At 44.3% G+C, this 19,210-nt stretch overlaps 1 protein-coding gene across 1 annotated transcript in view; it reads left to right on the top strand.

Moving 5' to 3' along the window:
- The window catches only part of TRABD2B (TraB domain containing 2B), a 450,683-nt gene extending 432,687 nt beyond the window's left edge, over positions 1-17,996 (top strand). The window contains exon 7 of the mRNA XM_053247703.1: positions 16,213-17,996. Within this exon, the coding sequence (XP_053103678.1) occupies positions 16,213-16,429 (217 nt within the window). The 3' untranslated portion in view covers positions 16,430-17,996. The remainder of the gene's footprint in view (positions 1-16,212) is intronic.
- Positions 17,997-19,210: the final 1,214 nt, after the last annotated feature.

The raw sequence follows: 19,210 nt of genomic DNA, 5'->3' as shown, positions 1-19,210 counted from the left end.
CCCCCAACATTCTGGGTACTCATTTTACCGACCTCGGAAGGATGGAAGGCTGAGTCAACCTTGAGCCCCTGGTCAGGATCGAACTTGTAACCTTCTGGTTACAGGGCGGCAGTTTTATCACTGCGCCACCAGGGGCTCATGTCACTTAACTTCTCTGTATAACCAGTTTTTAATTTCTGTTTTATTAATGTTTATTACAGATTAAGTAAATCAGGCAAATCACCATCTTATGCCCTCTGAGCTGATATCACTGCTGATTCTGTTGGCTTATGAAAGTGCCCTGTGAAGCACAAACTTTGCAAGCACTTGTAGTTTCGGTAGTGGAGCAGCATGTTTGCATTGTACTTGACCACATAATCACTGAACAGCTCAAAGAAAGGGCAGCCTTTGCATATGATCCATGAGCATGTTTATCAGTACTGATGAATAACTGTGTGTGTCAGATCGGCTCCAGGAGACCACTTGTTAACAGATGTTCTGATGGGTTTCTTAATTTATAACAAGGAGCCACTCCATTTATATTTCCATATCCACAGCTTTCACTTGTCAAGTGTCCCTTAAGACTAAGTCTGAAACCTTAATTTGCATCTAGTAGGTATGTGTCACCTTAAGAGGCACAGTGGGGAAATGCTTGACTAACAAACAAAAGGTTGCTGCTGGTTTGAATCCCTGCTGCTACTGTATCGGGCAGCAGCGATATAGGAAGATGCTGAAAGGCATCATCTCATACTGTGCAAGAGGAGCAATGGTAAACCCCTCCTGTATTCTACCAAAGAAAACCACAGGGCCTGGTGGGCGCCAGGAGTAGAAATCGACTTGACGGTACAGATGTGCACATGTGCACCAGTTTGCCCCGTTCAGTTCAAATTCGAACTGGCTTCAAACCAGAAGAGGGAGGTTCGGTTTTGGTTTTGCTCAACCCCCCGGGTTTGGTTTGAATTTGAACCGTTTTGAACTGGATCAAACTGGTTTGCACCTCCAAAAGTAGGTGGGGTGGTAGCTGGCACCCATGGGTACCTACCACCCAAACCCCAAAGCAATCGGACACTCGTACGATATTTAATGAATTTTTGAAATTTATTTTTATTTTTTCTCATAGGGTATAATGGGACATGAACCAGCCCATTATCCCCTATTGTGGAGCACCCATGGGTGCCAACAGCCACCCAAACCCTGAAGCAATCTGATACTCCTATGATTTTTAATGAATATTTGAAATATTTTTAATTATTTTTCTCATAAGGTATAATGGGACCTGAACCAGCCAATTATCCCCTATTGTGGAGCAACTAGGGGCACAAAAGTGGGGTGGTTGGTAGGCACCCAGGGGTGCCTACCACTCACAAAATCCCAAGGCAAGGGGTGGCCTAGAGTGGAGTGTGGTGGGTGGTAGTTCCCAAGGGGGGCAAGGAAGCTATCAGAATTATTTGAAAGGAATTGGGTAAAGGGCTAATTGTTACATGTCTTTAAGGTATTCTCCATGAAGAAGCATGGAGGTGTCAGCAAATGTATAGCTTCACATCGGGGGCAAAGGGGTGGCCTAGAGCAGAGTGAGCATATGAGATTTTCAATGACAAACCATGAATCCACTCTCATTTGCTACCAGAGAATCTACACTCAGAACACCTCAGAAACAACAACACCCAGTACCCCATGGGTTAGCAACTCATGGGGGTAGTTGGCACCCTCTGTGCACTACACCACCACTCACTCTGGGCCACCCCAGCACGCCCCAAGTGCAGTTATGGGACTGCCGACACCTCCATGCTTCTTTATGGATAAAAGCCTTAAAGACACATAAACTTCAAAAATCACTTAAAAATCAGCCCTTTGCCCAATTCCTTTCAAATAATTCTGATAGCTTCCTTGCCCACCTTGGGAACTACCACCCGCCACACCCCACTCGAGGTCACCCCTTTCCCCCCAAGGTGAAGTGATACATTTGCTGCAATCCTAATTATTCCCTATGAGGAATTCAAAAATACTTTTAAAATCCACCAATAATTGGAGGAGTGTACGATTACCTTGGGGTTTGGTGGGTGGTAGGTACGCCTGGGTACCTACCACCCACTACACTTTTGTGTCCCTAGGTGCTCCACAATAGGGGATAATGGGCTGGTTCATGTCCCATTATACCCTATGAGAAAAAATAAAAATAAATTTCAAAAATTCATTTTAAAAAATTGTACGAGTGTCCGATTGCTTTGGGGTTTGGGTGGTAGGTATCCATGGGTGCCAGCTACCACCCCACCCACTTTTGGAGATTCGAGCCAGTTTGAACCAGTTCGAATCGAACCCCCACCCCACCCCGGCTTGGTTTGAATTCGAACCTGCAGCTCAAACCTGATGGCTGGTTCAGTTCGAATTTGAACCATCGAACCGAACCGGATCGAATGCGAACCGGTTCGCACAGCCCTACTTGACGGCACACATTACCTTACCTAGGTATGTGAAGGTGTAGGCTAGGGCTAGTTATATTGTTCTCTACCTAGCAGATAGATATATATGATAAGATTAGATTAGATTAGATTAGATTAGATTAGATTAGATTAGATTAGATTAGATTAGATTAGATAGAGGGAGAAACATCTGCTTCAACAAAGGTTAATATGTGGTAAATGCAGAAGCAGGAAACTAGATTTAAGATGTTTAATATACATCTAACTAGAAGATTCCTTGTTATCTGTAATGGTAGTGGATTCTGTCTGTCATTGAATTTGCTACTGCATGGATAATTCTTTATCCTCTTTTAAGTTAGTAGTTAATGTAGATGAATGGTTTATTTCAGAAGATTAGTTCAGCCCTCAGGGTTTACTGTGATGAAGAGAGTTACAATAGTTATGAATTACAGACCTGCAAGGGCTTCTGTTTTCACCTAGCTCCTTGCAGTGGCAGAACTCTCTAGACTGAGAGCCATTTTCCACATTACTTCTTGAAACATGTTGACAAATGGTCTTTGATGTGTGGCCCCACTGGTTCTGCTGGATGATTATAAGACCAGATGGAAAAGTGCAATTGACAGGAAATTAAGCTGGTTGGGGTTTTCACTTCTGGCAATAAGGGAGTTAGGGTTTACCAAGGCCAGAAATATTATAAACCAGCGTATAAGTGACATAGCCAGACAGAGTGATATCAGTAAAGTGGGGTATGGAGTACGGATGGGAACCCAAATAAATAGACAATGTTTGGCACGATACTTACGAAAGATAACTTATGTGGAGCATCGTAGGGCCTTAACAGTGGCTAGGCTGAATGTGTTGCAGTCAGTGGTGATGGAAGGGCAATTTCATAAGGTTCCCTATAACCAGAGATTATGTCCATGTTTGGCAGGAGAAGTGGAATCTACCGAGCATATATTGTTGAAATGTAGTTTCTATAGGTTGCTCAGAGAAGAGTTAATTACCCCTGTATTAAGTCAGTTTGGGTCAGCTTCAGAGCAAGTGAGAGTAGATTTTTTATTGGCGGATTTGAACGATTCTATTTCCTTGAGAGTTGCAAAGTTCTGCTTTATAGCAGGCAAACTACGGCAGAGGAGGGTCGAAAGGAGTGATGCAGGGTTTGAGTAGCAGAAATTTGGTGAAGGTTTACTGTATTAGTATTTGTTTCTTTTTGTTTTATTGTATTATTATCTGCTTTTACTCTGTAACCTGATTGTATTATTCCGTATGTTGACAAATGGTCTTTGATGTGTGACTTTGAAACTTGAACATCTTTCATTGTCCCTCCCCATATGTGTGTTTTGCTGACTTGCTTTCTTTCTGTGCTTCAGGTATCCTGAATATTAAAATGTCTTGAGCAAAGCCTGCCAGATCCCAGACTAGAAAAGAGGAGGTTAGAAAGTTGAAAACATGAAACTGATGGGGAAGGTCTAGAATAACCACAGCCTCCCAAGCAGTCATGCTCTCTACATCCCATTTCATCCCTCCTGTCAGATGCATATTTAGGGGAGAGGGGGCCTGTGTTCGCCTCTCTCCCCAGGGGCCCCTCAGAATGAGGGAGATAATAAAGAAAATAGGGAGGGGTGGAGCTGGGGGCCCCTCTGGAACTGGGGACCTGTGTTCCTTCTAAGGCATGTGCATGTGCGCACACTCACAAGTTTTTGGATGTCTGCTCAGTTCATTTTTGATCCCGCTCAGGTTGAATCAGGAAAGCCCCATTCTGAATGCACACTGCTTTGATACTGCTGCCCAGAACAAAACTCATTCCGCACACAGATGAAGAAAATTAGAGAAGACACTGCTGGCGACCCCGGGTTCTTTGAACCCATCCGCTCAATGATAGCTACTAAGTATTCCTCCTACTCGTAGACACTTCTGGTTAATGTGACTGTTCTGTAGCTTCATCTACTCTGGCCACTTATGTATGCTCTATGGCTACAAGAGAAGCCACAGAGCATACATAAGTGGCCAGAGTAGATGAAGCTACAGAACAGATTGTGTCAAACCACCATTGAGACCTATATGGTGGCTAGTTCTCTATGGTGGTTGTATCAAAAGTCCCTGGCAGCTGCATGTAGCTTCTGTGTCCACTTTGACCCTTCCAGGTACAAAAGTATAAGAGCTCATCCACTCAGGACAAGAGAAATGTATGAATCCCACTCCAGAACACTCCAAGCAGTGGGAAAGCTTAGATAGTCAGCTCCAGTTAATCAGAGTTCAAGCCATTCATTTAGCTGAGTAATCAATTGATTATGTTAGCCTTTGTATTTATTGATAGGTATTGAATAAATCAATGAATAAATGTCAGTAATGTAGCTTTTGCACGTTCAGATAAAGGTCAAGAAATGTTACCACGGGTATGAGCCCAGAAACAGTACATGAACCTTTTATGAGGCAGCATTACCTTCCAAGTTTTGTGTGTGTTGTTGCATTTATTCTGCCTTCGGTATCTGTGAAGAGCTGGCAAAATAAACAATGCACACAGAAAGTCTTGTCTCAGCACAGGGACTTGGATGAAAAATGGGATGGATTCTTCAGAGGAGGCTGTGTCAACTGTGGTGGTAAGTCATGCTATGGAATTATGAAAGGACATTCCCAAAATATTACAAAAGCATCAAAGCATTTCTGAGGTAGTGGGGAGGAGGGCAAAAGTAAGAGTTAATGTTGTCATCTCCTGCCCGTGGACCACACAGACACTTCATGAGAATCCATGCCATTTTCCAGCTACATAACCTTGAACAGTTATAGCAATTTTAAAGTTAGGGTGTGGTGTTTTTTTAAAAGGATGATATATAGTTTCCTGACAGACTGGTTTTAATAAGGATGAAATTCTTGTTGTTGCCAAATCAGAAAAAAGAACTCTCACATCTTTAAACCATTATGTTGGGGATGGAATAATCACTCTGATGGCGTGCTTCAAAGGTTATTGGGTTTTATAAGGCATTAAACCCTCTGCAGTTGTCTGAAAATTAACCTAGGCACCATTTCTTCTTCTCAGTGGACACCATTTTTCAAATACGTGGTATTTCTCAGATGTGATCAAAATCTTCATAAGTGAGAGGGAAAGTGAACATTGTAAGTAATATTGTCAGTAACAGCAAATCTTGGAGTCTGGGATGAACTGCCTACTGTCCATTCTTGATTATGTACAGAGATGCCATTCCCACCAGACATCAAGGCAGAAGTCTGAGTGGCAGCAGCCCTCATTGTCTCTGGAGGTCCACAAATCATGCAGGACACTCCCCACCGCCACCCCATGCCGCCACCCACCTGCAGGAATTTCCCAGCTGGGCGAGTGAGCCAAGTGCAGCAGTGGCATTCCTCTGCCAGCAGGAATCTCCCAGTGGAGCATGCCAGGAGTGAGAGACCCTCCCTGGACTGGATCTAGGTGTTGAGGTTTTCTTGCTCTGTGAACTGTTTGTACTAGGTCCTACTGCACCTTTCATTGCATTGTCAGTGAAATCAAACCTCCAAATGTCTTTCACATGGAATAATGTTGATTTTGTTTCATGTTACCACACACCAATATTACTTAAAGAAAGCTAGATGGATTGGTCTGGGTAAATGCTGCCATGTGAGAAATTTTAGCACTATAGGTAATGGGTGCTGAATTTTATTTTTAAATCCCAGGTCCTTGTGATCAATTGAGATGCAATAATTCTAGGTTTCTTCAGAGATGCAGAATATTCTTAAGCAACTTTGGCAGAAGCAAATATTTAATGGAACTCTACATTTAACAACAACAACAACAAAGTCTGCCTTGACATTGTCCTGATCTGGTTGTTTGGAGGAGGAGATGTTATAGTTAGACCTTTCAACCTTAGGGAGACAGACAAGGCTACAAGGTGCACTACAATTCCACATGAGCACAGGTGGGGAAACAAACACAAAACAAAAATGTGATATTGGATACAGAATTTCAAGTACAGAATTCCACTGTACCTTAGCTTTCAGGGAGTATAATCACATTTCTAGACCTTAGGATTGCAAAGATAGGTTGGGCATGTATGTCTAATGTCCTCGCAATTAAACTGCACCAGTGGTTAGAAGATGGAGATGCCCCCTCTCATGCTGTTGCTCCTCTGCAACTGGTTCAGAAGTAGAGGTGTGCACAAATCAGTTTTTTTTTTTTTAATACATTCAACTTTTCCCCAAAACACACATAGGATCTTATGAGGGTTTAGGTTAAAAAAGAAAATCTGCTTGCCAATTTTTTGGGGTGTTGGGTGGTAGGTAGCACCCATCATGCCCTACCAGCCAACCCACTTTGGTGTCCCTAGGACTTACCCATGGGGAACAATGTGGTGATTCAAGTTCCCCTTTGTTCCCTACAGATGAAACAAACAGAGTGTGCACACATTTTGCAACACTGCCTTGGAAAAACAACACTGCAGAACAGAAGCGGCACATACAGTCCCTCCTAACACAGAACAACACATTTTGCCAAACACATAGTCCAAATATGGCCAAAAAAAGAATCACTGACCCAGAATCCACTGCCAGCCACTGTGCCTGTTCTGCAGTGACATCATTGGCCCAAGTTGCTCTCTCTCACACAATTATGACTCCATCCTTACTTGCAACAGCTACCACAACACAGCAGCACCCTTAGCAGTTAGTAAACATCGCCATAAGCTCAACTACAGCAACAACTTCAGCCACATTTTGACTGAGCAAGTACACTTTGCAATGCAGATTGCAGAGCAGATCAGAGAAGTGAGTGAAGCACAAGTTACTCTCAAGCAGGGTTGTCCTTAGGGCATGGCAAGCAGGGTGACCGCCCCACACTGGCTGATTTACCTTGGGTCCCGACCCCCCACCCCCCAGGGCTCTCTAAGGAGGACAGCCGTGCTCTCAAGGCCAGACATGGCACTTATCAGAGAAATAACACACACACACACACACACACACACACACACACACACACACACTCCATTTCTTGCCACAACACTATCTCATAAGCAAAACAAACCATTACTCAAGGAAGCCAGGCAGGCAGGCACCCAGGCTTAGGGATGTGCACGATGATCTTTGGCGCCGGCGGGAGTAGAGCTTTAAGGGCGGGGGAAGGGTGTACTCACCCCTCCCGCTGCATTTCCCCTGCCGGTGCGCTGTCGGTTTTAAGACCCTCAGGGCGGCAGCGTTCCTCCCTGCCGCCCCATTTCTGCCCTTGGCCGGAAGTGGCCGGAAGTCGCGAGTGTGCGTGTGCACGTGCACACGGCAGAGGGTATGCCCATAGCAGAGGCTATGCCTGCTCTCCCCGCAGACCTCATCGAGGTGCTGCACAGTTATCGTGTGAAGTGCCTCCTTGATTCTTCTTCTGATATAAGGCCTCTCTTTCATCAGGCCTCCTGATGTAAAAGGCCTCCCAGTCCCTTTGAATACATTTTGAAATCCCTTTGTCAATATTGACATTGATATTGATATTGACAATATTGATATTGATATTGACAATATTGACAATATTGAATACATTTTGAAATCCCTTTGTCAATATATTTCCCCTTTGTCAATCTGAGATCCAGCAAAACAGTTATAGCAGCAATAGGTAGCATGGCATATACTCAGTGCTGAGAAAACAAAACCACAAAACCAAACCTTCCGTCCTTCATCTTGTCCTGATGTATCCTCTTCTTCATAAGGCTCTCTCTCTGCCTCCCAGTCCCTTTGAGTTTGAATACATTTTGAAATTCCCTCCAGAAGTGTTCTGTCCTCCCTCCTCCCAGCCATTAGGGGCACAGTGGTACCCAGGACCTGGTGCATGATGTCAGTGTCATCGACGCTTTAGGGAACAATGACCATAGTGTGATCAAATTCAGCATACATATGGGGAGCGAATGACCAAGGAAGTCTAACACAGACACTTTGAATTTCAGAAGAGGAAACTTCTCCAAAATGAAAAGTATGGTGAAAAGAAAGCTGAAAGGGAAAATCAGGAGAGTCACTTCACTCCAGAATGCAGAGGGTAGCTATAAATGGAGAGTTTTCACAATTTAGGGAAGTAAGAAGTGGGGTCCCCCAGGGATCTGTACTGGGACCGGTGCTTTTTAATTTATTCATAAATGATCTAGAAGCAGGGGTAAGCAGCGAGGTGGCCAAATTTGCAGATGATACCAAACTCTTCCGGGTAGTGAAATCCAAAACAGATTGTGAGGAGCTCCAAAAGGATCTCTTCAAACTGTGGGAGTGGGCAACAAAATGGCAAATGTGCTTCAATGTTGGCAAGTATAAAGTGATGCACATTAGGATGAAACCCCCCAACTTAAAGTATACACTGATGGGATCTGAGCTGTCAGTGACTAACCAGGAGAGGAATCTTGGGGTCATGGTGGACAGCTTGTTGAAAGTGTCGACTCAATGTGTGGCTGCTGTGGAAAAGGCCAATTCCATGCTAGGGATCATTAGGAAGGGGATTGAAAATAAAACTGCTAATATTATAATGCCCTTATACAAAATTATGGTACGGCCACACCTGTAGCACTGCATACAATTCTGGTCACCACATCTAAAAAAGGTCATTGTAGAATGGGAAAAGGTGCAGAAGAGGGCAATCAAGATGATCATGGGCCTAGAGCACCTTTCTTATGAGGCAAGGCTACAACTCCTGGGGCCATTTAATTTTAAAAAAAGATGACTTCAGGGAGACATGATAGAGGTCTATAAAATCATGCATGGTGTGAAGGAAGTGGATAGAGAGAAATTCTTCTCTCACACACATAACACTAGAACCAGGGGTCATCCCATGAAATTGATTGCCGGGAAATTTAGGACCAACAAACTGAAGTACTTTTTCACACAACACATAATCAACTTGTGGAATTCTCTGCTACAAGATGTGGTGACAGCTAACAACCTGGATGGCTTTAAGAGGGGTTTGGATTAGGGATGTGCAAACCGATTCAAATTTGAACCAGTTAAAATTTGAACCGGTTCAGTTCAATGGTTCGAATTCAATCCGAACGAGCCATTAAGTTCAAGCTGCCAGTTCCAATTCGATCTGAACAGGGGGTGGTGATTTGAACTGGTTCAAACTGGTTTGAACCTCCCAAAGTGGATGGGGTGGTAGTTGGCACCCATGGGTGCCTACCACCCAACCCCCGAAGCAATCGGACATTCGTACGCTTTTTAAAGAGTATGGAGGAGGGGATTTTTTCCTCATAGGGTATAATGGGACTCGAACCAGCCCATTATCCCATATTGTGGAGCACCTAGGGGCATAAAGTTGGGGTGGGTTGTAGGCACCCGGGGTGGCTACCACCCACCAAACCCCAAATCAATCGGACATGCCTCCAATTAGTGGTGAATTTTTAAAGTATTTTTGAATTCCTCATAGGGAATAATGCGGATTCCAGCAAATGTATAGCTTCACATCGGGGGGAAAGGGGTGGCCTTGAGCAGAGTGTGGTGAGTGGTAGTTCCCAAGGGGGGCAAGGAAGCTACCAGAATTATTTCAAAAGAATTGAACAAAGGACTGGTTTTTAAGTGATTTTTGAAGTTTACATGTCTTTAAGGTTTTTCTCCATAAAGAAGCATGGAGGTGTCATCAGCCCCATAACTGCACTTGGGTGGTTCTGAGGTGGGCCAGAGCGAGTGGTGGTGTAGTGCACAGAGGATGCCAACCACCCCTATGGATTGCTAACTCATGGAATACTGGGTTTTGTTGTTTCTGAGGTGTTCTGAGTGTAGATTCTCTGGTAGCAAATGAGAGTGGATTCATAGTTTGACATTGAAAAACTCATATGCGGCACCCCTGTGAACAGCCTGTGTACAGCCTCTTTATTTTGTGTTCAGTACACATGGCATACTCAAGTGATTCTTATTTTGTGATGACGCATAGAGTAAATTCCTTTCATTTACTCCTCTAGAATTACACCCATGCCGTTCCCTTACTTCTCGTGGCAGTTGCTCATGTATATGGAAGCTGAGGTGCCATTTTAAACCAACAATTTCTAGAAAGTCTTTTAAGACTGGTATGTCTCAAAATTGGGGTGTGTATGTGTTTGAGTCAGGACTGTTGGCTGTTCTGAGTTGCTTCAGGTTTTGCAAAAAGGTCTGCTCACATAAGTGATGTAATATTTGCATGAGCAGTGTAATGCCAGAGCAACTAACTCATATAAGACCACTCCTTCTCTTCTGCAAACTGAAAATCCCAAGTTCATATTTAAAAAGCCACTATCAAATGGGGGTGGACTGGAGGGAATGCAGGAGCCTTCCTGCTTCTTCCCACATGATTGGAGCCTCCGTTGGTCCCCGCAACTTGCAAACCCACACAAACTCCACAGCAGCATTCCTCAGGGCTACATTCAGGATCTGGGAGCCCTCCAGCATCCCACAATGCACTGAGTAGGCAGTGGAGAGGAAGCCCTTTGGCAATGCAGCAACAGGCCTCTCCCTGGCCCCACTTTCCTCTGGACTCTTTTGTTTACATGGCTGCTGACTCCTGGTGGGAGCTGTAGACGCCAGAGTGACCACCCACATGATCCAAAGCTGTAGTTAGATAAAAGCTGAGATAGGACATGATCAAAAGCTGAGGGGGGTTGTGTCCTACCTTGGTTTAAGCCTGGGTAGAAAAACCTGGCTGCCCAATTAGGCAGACACAGTGTAGGAGTGGTTCCTGTGGCTCCAGATGAGTCTCTGTACCCATGTTAAGCCTCTCCTACCCACAAAAGGCTGGTAGTGAGACTGACCTCACAGTCTTGTGTGGACAGACCAGCTGCTGAGCAGGTGCTTTTTATGAAAGTCAGCTGTAGGCTGAATTAAGAAAGAGCCAGTCTTCTGACCCTACAGCACATGGCAAAGGAATGGATTTAATAAAATAAAGGGGGAGGGCAGATATCAAGAGAGCAGCTAAGGTCAGTGTGATTACTGAGCTGTTAGTAATCCTGGCTAGAAAAGGGAATCCCAGCAGTACTGGGGCTGATATCAAGCAGATAGAAGCAAGTGGACAGATAGTCATGGAGGAATAAATAGAATCCAGGAAATAATACAGTTTGGGAATGGCAACTGAGGGACACAGTCAATCACAAGTGAAATCAGCTAAAGAAGCAGTTTGATGGAGGCTGGAGCAGAGATGCAGTGGGCAATAAGAGTAAACTGATGGACACCTATGCTAGTTCAGGAGGAAAGCCCAGACAAAGAACCCAAACAGACTCGGAAGGATTTATAGCATATCCAGATCAGGGAAAGTTGTAAACATTTCCTTTTTTCCCCCTGCCCACTTTGCAGCCACATGCCTAGCTTACAGCAGCTGGGGGAAAAATGCCAGATTTTTCAAGAATCTCTGAAAACATTGACCATTCAAAAAATTCTGAACCCAAATCAAATGGGTTGTAATTATTCATCTGAGCTTTAGTTATGAGTTACTATAAGGCATGCGCTATATTATGAAAGGCAAATAAATAGCCACTGCATGGTAGGGGTTTGCAAGCTGACTTGAATCACGCTGGGTCAAGTTTGAGCCAGCTCGGCCCAAAGGGTCACGCTTGAGCTGGCCCGGCCCCATAAAGAGTGAAGCCAGTCCAAGCTCAGAGTCAAGCCGGTCCCAGCTCGAGTGGCTCGAGGGGTGTACTTAGGGGTATACTTGTAAAGTGAGGATTCCCCTTTACAAGGAAAGCCCCTTTAAGGGCTTTCCTTAAAGTAAATGTGGTGTGTGTGTGTGTGAGGGGGGGGGGGAGAAGTTAGTCTTTACCTTAAAAATAAGGCATTGGAGGAGGCGGATGGTTAGGGTGGTGACACAGATGGCCTCTGTGCACATGTGGAAGTCACTCTAATTGACTCTGCAGGTGTGCAGAGGCCCAAACCGCACGCAGCTTTCCCAGCCTGTAATTTGGAAGGTCAGTGGGGGTGGATTAGAGGATCCACCCTCACCTTCTCCACCATGCGCACCACTGCCAGTGTTTTAAAGGCTACCTTTTTTCACCACCACCTCGACATTTACTTTAAAGAAAGCCCTTTACTTGTAAAGACGTATTCTGACTGAATTCCCCTTTACAAGTATATCATTCCAGCTGGCTTACGAGCTGGTTCGGCCCAGCTCGTTGCCTGGAACAGAACCAGCTCCAGCTCGCTCGAGCCTGAGCTGCCTGGAGTGGCTAGAACCCAGTCCAGATTTGAAACCTGGTTCCATGCACATAGATAAACTTTATTACAGACTTTGATCAGTACAGAAACATGTCTGTGCACATCCCTACTGCTTAGATCCCCACATAACACTGGTACCACCGTTACTATTACTCATGCACGGGATGAAGTCAACTCTGATTTTCACTTGTGTTATGGTTTTTGAAACATCCAGGTTTTTGTTATAGTTTTTGATACATCCAGTTTTTGATACAGCCAATGATTTTAAGGTCATTCATGACCTTCTGCTGGGCCATGGAGGCGGGTGGGGGGAAGGCAGGAGAGCACCTACCTTTTCCCCAGACGATCCATCAGCAATCATAGCCATGCAGCATGCCCACACCAGCACTGCTGCAAGCTGTGCAGCATTCTGGAGGCCAGAAAAATGTGTCCTGGCCTCTAGATATCCCACAATGCACTGTTTGATGAGCGTAGTGCATTGGGGGATTCCCATGTGAGTCAGGTGCTCTATGTGGCTGGTTCTGTGTATGCTCAGGCTATGACCGGGGACCTGGGTAAAAAGGCATGCTTGCATCCTTTAGCCCAGACAAAAGCCCAGGGTAATTTCCCTGACTACCTGGCAGGAATCAGCCTCGATCCCAGTGAATCACATGAGCAGCCATACCCAGCAGGGCTGCCCAGGCCTGGGTAGAGCTGTTCATTTGAAAAGTAAGGAAAGGTGTTGCCATCTAGTTGGTGTCGACTGCTGGTGACCACAGAAGCATGTGGTTGTGAACAACCTGTGAACAGACTCTTTATTTTGTGTTCAGTACACAGTGGCATACTGAAGTGATTCTTATTTTGTGCTAACACGTAGAGTAAATTCCTTTCATTTACGCCTCTAGAATTACACCCGTGCCGTTCCCGTACTTCTGGTGGCATTTGCTCATGTATATGGAAGCCAAGGTGCCATTTCAAACCAACAATTTCTAGAAAGTCTTTTAAGACTGGCATGTCTCAAAATGACTGACCCTTTAGTTCATTATTTTATTAAATGCAAGAGATGAAATATCTTTGGTGTCAATTATGATAGTCTGACAACACTACAGTGACCTCTTCTGAAGAAAGAATAAGTTGTTCTCAGACCTTAAGCAACAACAAAGCTATCACAAGAATAATCTGATAGAATTTACTCCACATCTGTTTTTTAAATGGTGACTTGAAAATAATGGTATTTCGAAAATAAATTGGAAGCACATGCATAAAATCATCTGAATGAAACCTCAAATTCAAATCAGGCTTATTATATGGAGCATTTGCACAGAATCATCACTGCAATTTATCCGTCCTTTATTCTTTCAGGTATAAGACTTACTCCTCAAGGAGGACTCATTGTATGTTGACATGTAATCCCTATTCAACACACTTCTATCAGCTATGTTATATTAGGCCTCTGAAGTCATCCAAGTGTGTTTAGGTTTATTAATAATCTCCCCCCCACCCCCCAAAAACCCTCTTCATTATCTAGAAAGGTCTCTCTCAATGCAATATTAAAACACTTTATTATATACTGAACTAAATGTGGAGTTAAGTATGAATAGCAACAGAATTGCTATATAGACTACAAGTGAAAAACCTGGTTAGGGATCAGAGAGGGGGCAGCCAGGAGGAGGGGTGGAAATGCTGTGTGGAAATTAATGGGGAACAGAAAAGGAGAAAATGGAGGTAATGAGCCAGTGCAACTCCTTAAATACAAACAACGGGTTCCCCTTCATCATACTATAAATAAAAAATAAGGTACTCAGGGCTGTTGCAAATGAGTGTCCTAATAAACCAAGATTCTGAGATGAAGTCCTTGAAATTGTTAGGTGACAATATATCCCTTCCCCACATGGCACAAAATTATCTGCTGGCTCACTCCAGAACACAGACACTGAGCCGGGTCTCACAATCAGTGAGACCCAGTTTGGGGCGGTAAGCGGGGAGAGTGGGCTAAGCCCACTTTCCCCGCACACGAGTGGGGAGGAAGACCTGGGTGGCCGGATTGACCACCCATACGATTGCCGGCTCCGTGATGGAGCCGGCAGGGGCTGGGGAGCTCGGGGGCTGCGCGCCCCTGGAAGCTCCAGTATGCCCTGCGCACATACTGGGGAGAGCCCCGGAGCCGGCTTTTTGCCTCCCCTCCAGGGGTCTACTCGTAAGTAGCCATGGTGCAGTGGCGCACTGCAGCTACTCATGATCAGATAGCCCGGTGTCATGGCTCAGACTTCTGACTCAGAAGAGTCAGAGCAGGAGGATTCACCTGCTAGTGAGGGCTCAGAGGCATAGCAACAGGATTTGGCAGGGAGACCAGACTCTGGAGCTGAGGATTTGCAACAGCTTCCAGACATGATTTCTGATGGGGAGGAGCCTGGAATTTCACCTGTCCTGAGAAGACGTCTCAAGAGGCAAGCTCAGTGGGAGTCACGTAGGCGCAGGAGATCACAAGAGAGGAAGCCGAAGTGCTGACTCAGGGAAGCCTGATTGGCTGCTGGTTCTCTTGAGCCATATATATTTAGCAGTCTCTCAATTGCTCAGATGTTGTTTGCAACTTTCTCTGGCCGCAGACAGTGTGCTATTTGAATTCCAAACTTTTCCGAGTTCCAGTTTGCCTTGTTTATGCTTTCCTGCTTTGTTCCATTAATTCCTTGTTCTGGTGTCCTTCGCTCGTTTCATTCCTTGCTTTGTGTTTTCTTTTCACTTATTACTCAGTTATTGTTAGAGTGGGGTACCTAGTTCAGTTCAGGGGACTTAATTCATTTACTATTTTCATTGTGAGCCTTTTCTTTTCCTTCTTGCAGTTTTGCTGCTGCTTTCTGTTATCTCACAGGGGGAGTGCTGAAGGGTGTTGTAAATCCCGTTGGGTTAGCCGAGCTAACAGATTAATGACACCTGGGTTTGCGGAGTGCTCGCTCCGCAAACCCGGGCTAAGGGGAGGGGTACTTGAGCAGGTTATCGCAGCCAAGCCCGGTGGTTCTCAATATCAGCAAACATCAGTCTAGCAGAGGCTAGCCCGATTTTTGCTGATCATGGGAATAGCCCCACTAAGTATCCAACCCTTCTGTGTCCCTGCAAGCCTGCCATAGGTATTGGTGGATGCCCTCATGATGTACTTAATGGAACCCTCACCTTGCATATTTTCTGCTCCGCCACCACCACCCTGTATATGCACACACAAATAATTCAAGTATTTTGCCAGCATCCATTTCCTGGTACATGCAGAAACGGGGTAATCTACAAACCTCACTCATGGACAGGCATTTCTCTGAGGATGCAAGATGCAGGGTGTATTTTTGTTGCCTTTTTTTTTTTTGGTTGACAGAGACCGAGCACTATGTAAATGGCATCACCGCTACTGGTGCTAAAATTGCAAGTAACCATATTGTGAAGAACTGCAAGGATGTTATTTGTTTGTCTCTTACCAAATTGAATTCCTTTCATTAGGCTAGTTTATCCTATGAAAAACTATGAAGAAAAGCTGACTTCTGGTGACTTCCACTCAAGCTAGTTGTGTGACTCTGCCCTCTGTCTTAGATTTTAGTCAAGTTGCACCACAAAGCCATCTCGTGAATATGTGACAGTATATGTGACAAAAGCTCACCCCCACACACACACCACTAATCTTTCTGACCTGGACAGAGAACCTGTTTTAATTTTGTCTTTTGTTTTCCTCTAGCACAACGACGATGCCCTCTCATCTCAGGATAACAAATGGTTACATCTCAGTCAACCCATCCATTTGGTTTTCAAACCATCTGGACCAGCAGCCAGACCTCACATTGCGCCATCATCTCAAAAGCTCAGCCATAAGCAGCACCAGAGTATCACTTTTAACTGCTTCTGTCTGTGTGGCAATGGCATCTTTTCTGTCCAACCTATTGAATCCTTCCTGACCAAAATGAGGATTCTTAAGTGCAATATCCAAAAGAGAGAAGAAGAAAGAGAGATGACTTTTCAGCAGCCAACAAATGTTTTCAATGAATGGTTTCACCTGGGCCTTGAAAGCAAAGGAATGATAGCACCTCTTCTAGCAAGAGGTATATATCTCTCTTACCCAGATATGATTTTAAAACTCTAAAGCTTTATTTTGTACACTGACTTACATCTTCTTTTTGTAGAAGGATCTTTATTTCCCATACTGCTATGGGGTTTTGTAAAATATATGTGTTCATACAAAAAGAAAGAAAAAAATAGTGTATTTATTCAACTGGTAAACTTATTTTTGTTGTTGCAAAATCTTAATATCTTTGTTCAACAGTAGTGAGAAAGGATAAATTAATATTTTATATATTCCTTTTCAACTAATAATAGTTGGATTTCATAATTCGGTAAAGTAGCATAATACTGTGGGCTTTTCAATTCAGAATTCTTTCCTAAATCACAATGTCAAGGGCTCTTCTTAAATCTTAAACAATGTGGGATGAAATTGTGAGATTTCAACTTTCCACTTTTATTTGTAGTTCTCATAGCGGCAGCAACACTAAGAAAAGGAAAGGGGGCGGGACATTCATATGACTCCAGAGAAGAAATGGGAATGTTGGTCAATAATGAGGGCCAGAAGACTATAGTTAATTTGTTGTAAGGTGGTAGGTGCCTAAATATCACTCTTGGACATGTTACCCTTCTGGAATGTGTGTCTGGTGTTGTCCCCAAATGTGGGGGGAAATTGCATCTGCCCTGAAATGGGCTTGGAAATAATGAAATGAATTTTTTTCCCCTATTTGCTTTCTGACTTCTGAAACATTGGCACATATCATATCACTTCATGATTTATGTGGAAATATGTTTTCTTTAAAAATGAAATGAAAACTGGGATTATTGACAGAAACCAGAATTGACTATGGACATTCACATGGAATGCCAACCCATGGTCTGGCGCTACATGAATAAGCGTTGTACTTCTGAGTTCTTTCCTCCCCCTGCCTTTCCCATCATGTATTTGGATTCATTTATATCATTCATCTTTAGCACAGACTACAGTTTTCATTTTCACTTCTTAAAATAGTACCAAACCATGATCTGGCGTTGCACCTAATCCAGACCTATATGAAAGGGTCCAGCAAGCCTTATGGCCCCTAATCCTGCCCTAAAATCTCACTTTAAAGAAACAAAATCAGTTGCTCTAATTCAACATTCATATGTGGAAGAAGGCTTCTGTGCATAGTTGCCTCATTGGATATGCAGATCATTATGGTATAATTTTTTTAAAAAATACCTGCATGCATGATTATCCTTTATGTATTTCTTTGTCCCCTTATAGGGGATCACATCCCACAATAGATAGCAGACATAAGCACTCTTCAGGCATTATATTACTGTGTACACTCTCAGCTAGGGATATGCATGAATCGAGGTCTGTGCTCAGATTCGGCACTTTTAAAGGTGAGAGCAGGTCCTTAGCTAGGGATGTGCATGGAACAGTGGTGGGGTGGCTTGACGCCAGGGGGTGCCACTTTAAGGGCAGGGGAGGGTGCACTTACCCCTCCCACCTCTTTCCCCCTGCCAGCGCTTGTTGCCGGTAAAAACCTTCGGGGCAGCAGCGTACCTCCCTGCCACCCCTTCCCCCTCCTCAGCCAAAAGTGGCCAGAAGTACCGGATGCGCATGTTCACATTGCGTGTGCATCAGTTGCGCACACACAACGTGCACACGCACACCCAGTACTTCTGGCCATTTCTGGCCGAGGAGGGGTAAGGGGCGGCAGGGAGGTATGATGCCGCCCTGAAGGTGTTTACCAGCAATGAGCGCCAGCAGGGGGAAGCAGCGGGAGGGGTAGGTGCACCCACTTCCGCCCTTAAAGCGGTGCCCCCCCCCAGCGTCGAACTTCAAACCACCACCACCCCGGTGTTTGAACCTGTTCAGAGGCCCATAAAAGGGACTCTGAACAGGTTCGTGCACATCCCTCTCCTTAGCTGCTCCTCTGCTTTTCCATGCAGCTTCCATGCAGTGCTCTCCGCAGCAGCCCTCACACTTTTAAAGGTGCCAAATCTGTGCACGAATCTCGATTCATGCACATCCCTACTCTCAGCTGTTACATGCATTCTTTGCTGTTATATTCAGATGAAACTCTAAATGTGTGAGAACTCAGAGAGGAGTGCACTGGCAAGCCTTCTACCTTGTGCACCAGTACACTACACTCCTTAAGCTGTTGTCTACGTGAATAGCACTTGTCTGCAGAGACAAGCTTCATGAAGCATTATGAGTGTCCTTATTTCATTGTCAAGTGCAAGTCTCTTTTTTCAAGCATATGCAAAATATTAAACAGTTCTGTGGCAAACAAGAATTGGTTTTTCACATGACTTTGCTTGGTTTCAGAAGAGTATGCTCTACTTGCTTTGACTATTCAAATGGATATAGATGAGCAAGATTATAAGAGTTGTTTTTGTTGTGTTCTAGGTCAACTAACACGCACAAAAGTTTCAAAAATCATTTAAAACATGGCGCTTTGCCCCATTGGGAATTTCAGGCACAGTTGGTGCATATTTCTATACTTTAAAAGGCTATACTTCGCATATTTCCATACTTTTACATTTTTTTGGAGCAAAAGATGCTTGTTTTGGCAAGAAGACATTCACTTTATATAACGTTCATTGCTGTGGGTCACATTTTGGAAACATGCTTTGGAAACTCTTTTCAGTCCCAGAGAGCTCTCACACATTTAACGTTTCATGTGAAT

The sequence above is a fragment of the Hemicordylus capensis genome, chromosome 4 (assembly GCF_027244095.1).
Source record: "Hemicordylus capensis ecotype Gifberg chromosome 4, rHemCap1.1.pri, whole genome shotgun sequence".
Classification (NCBI taxonomy): domain Eukaryota; kingdom Metazoa; phylum Chordata; class Lepidosauria; order Squamata; family Cordylidae; genus Hemicordylus; species Hemicordylus capensis.
This window is presented reverse-complemented; position numbering and strand designations above follow the sequence as displayed.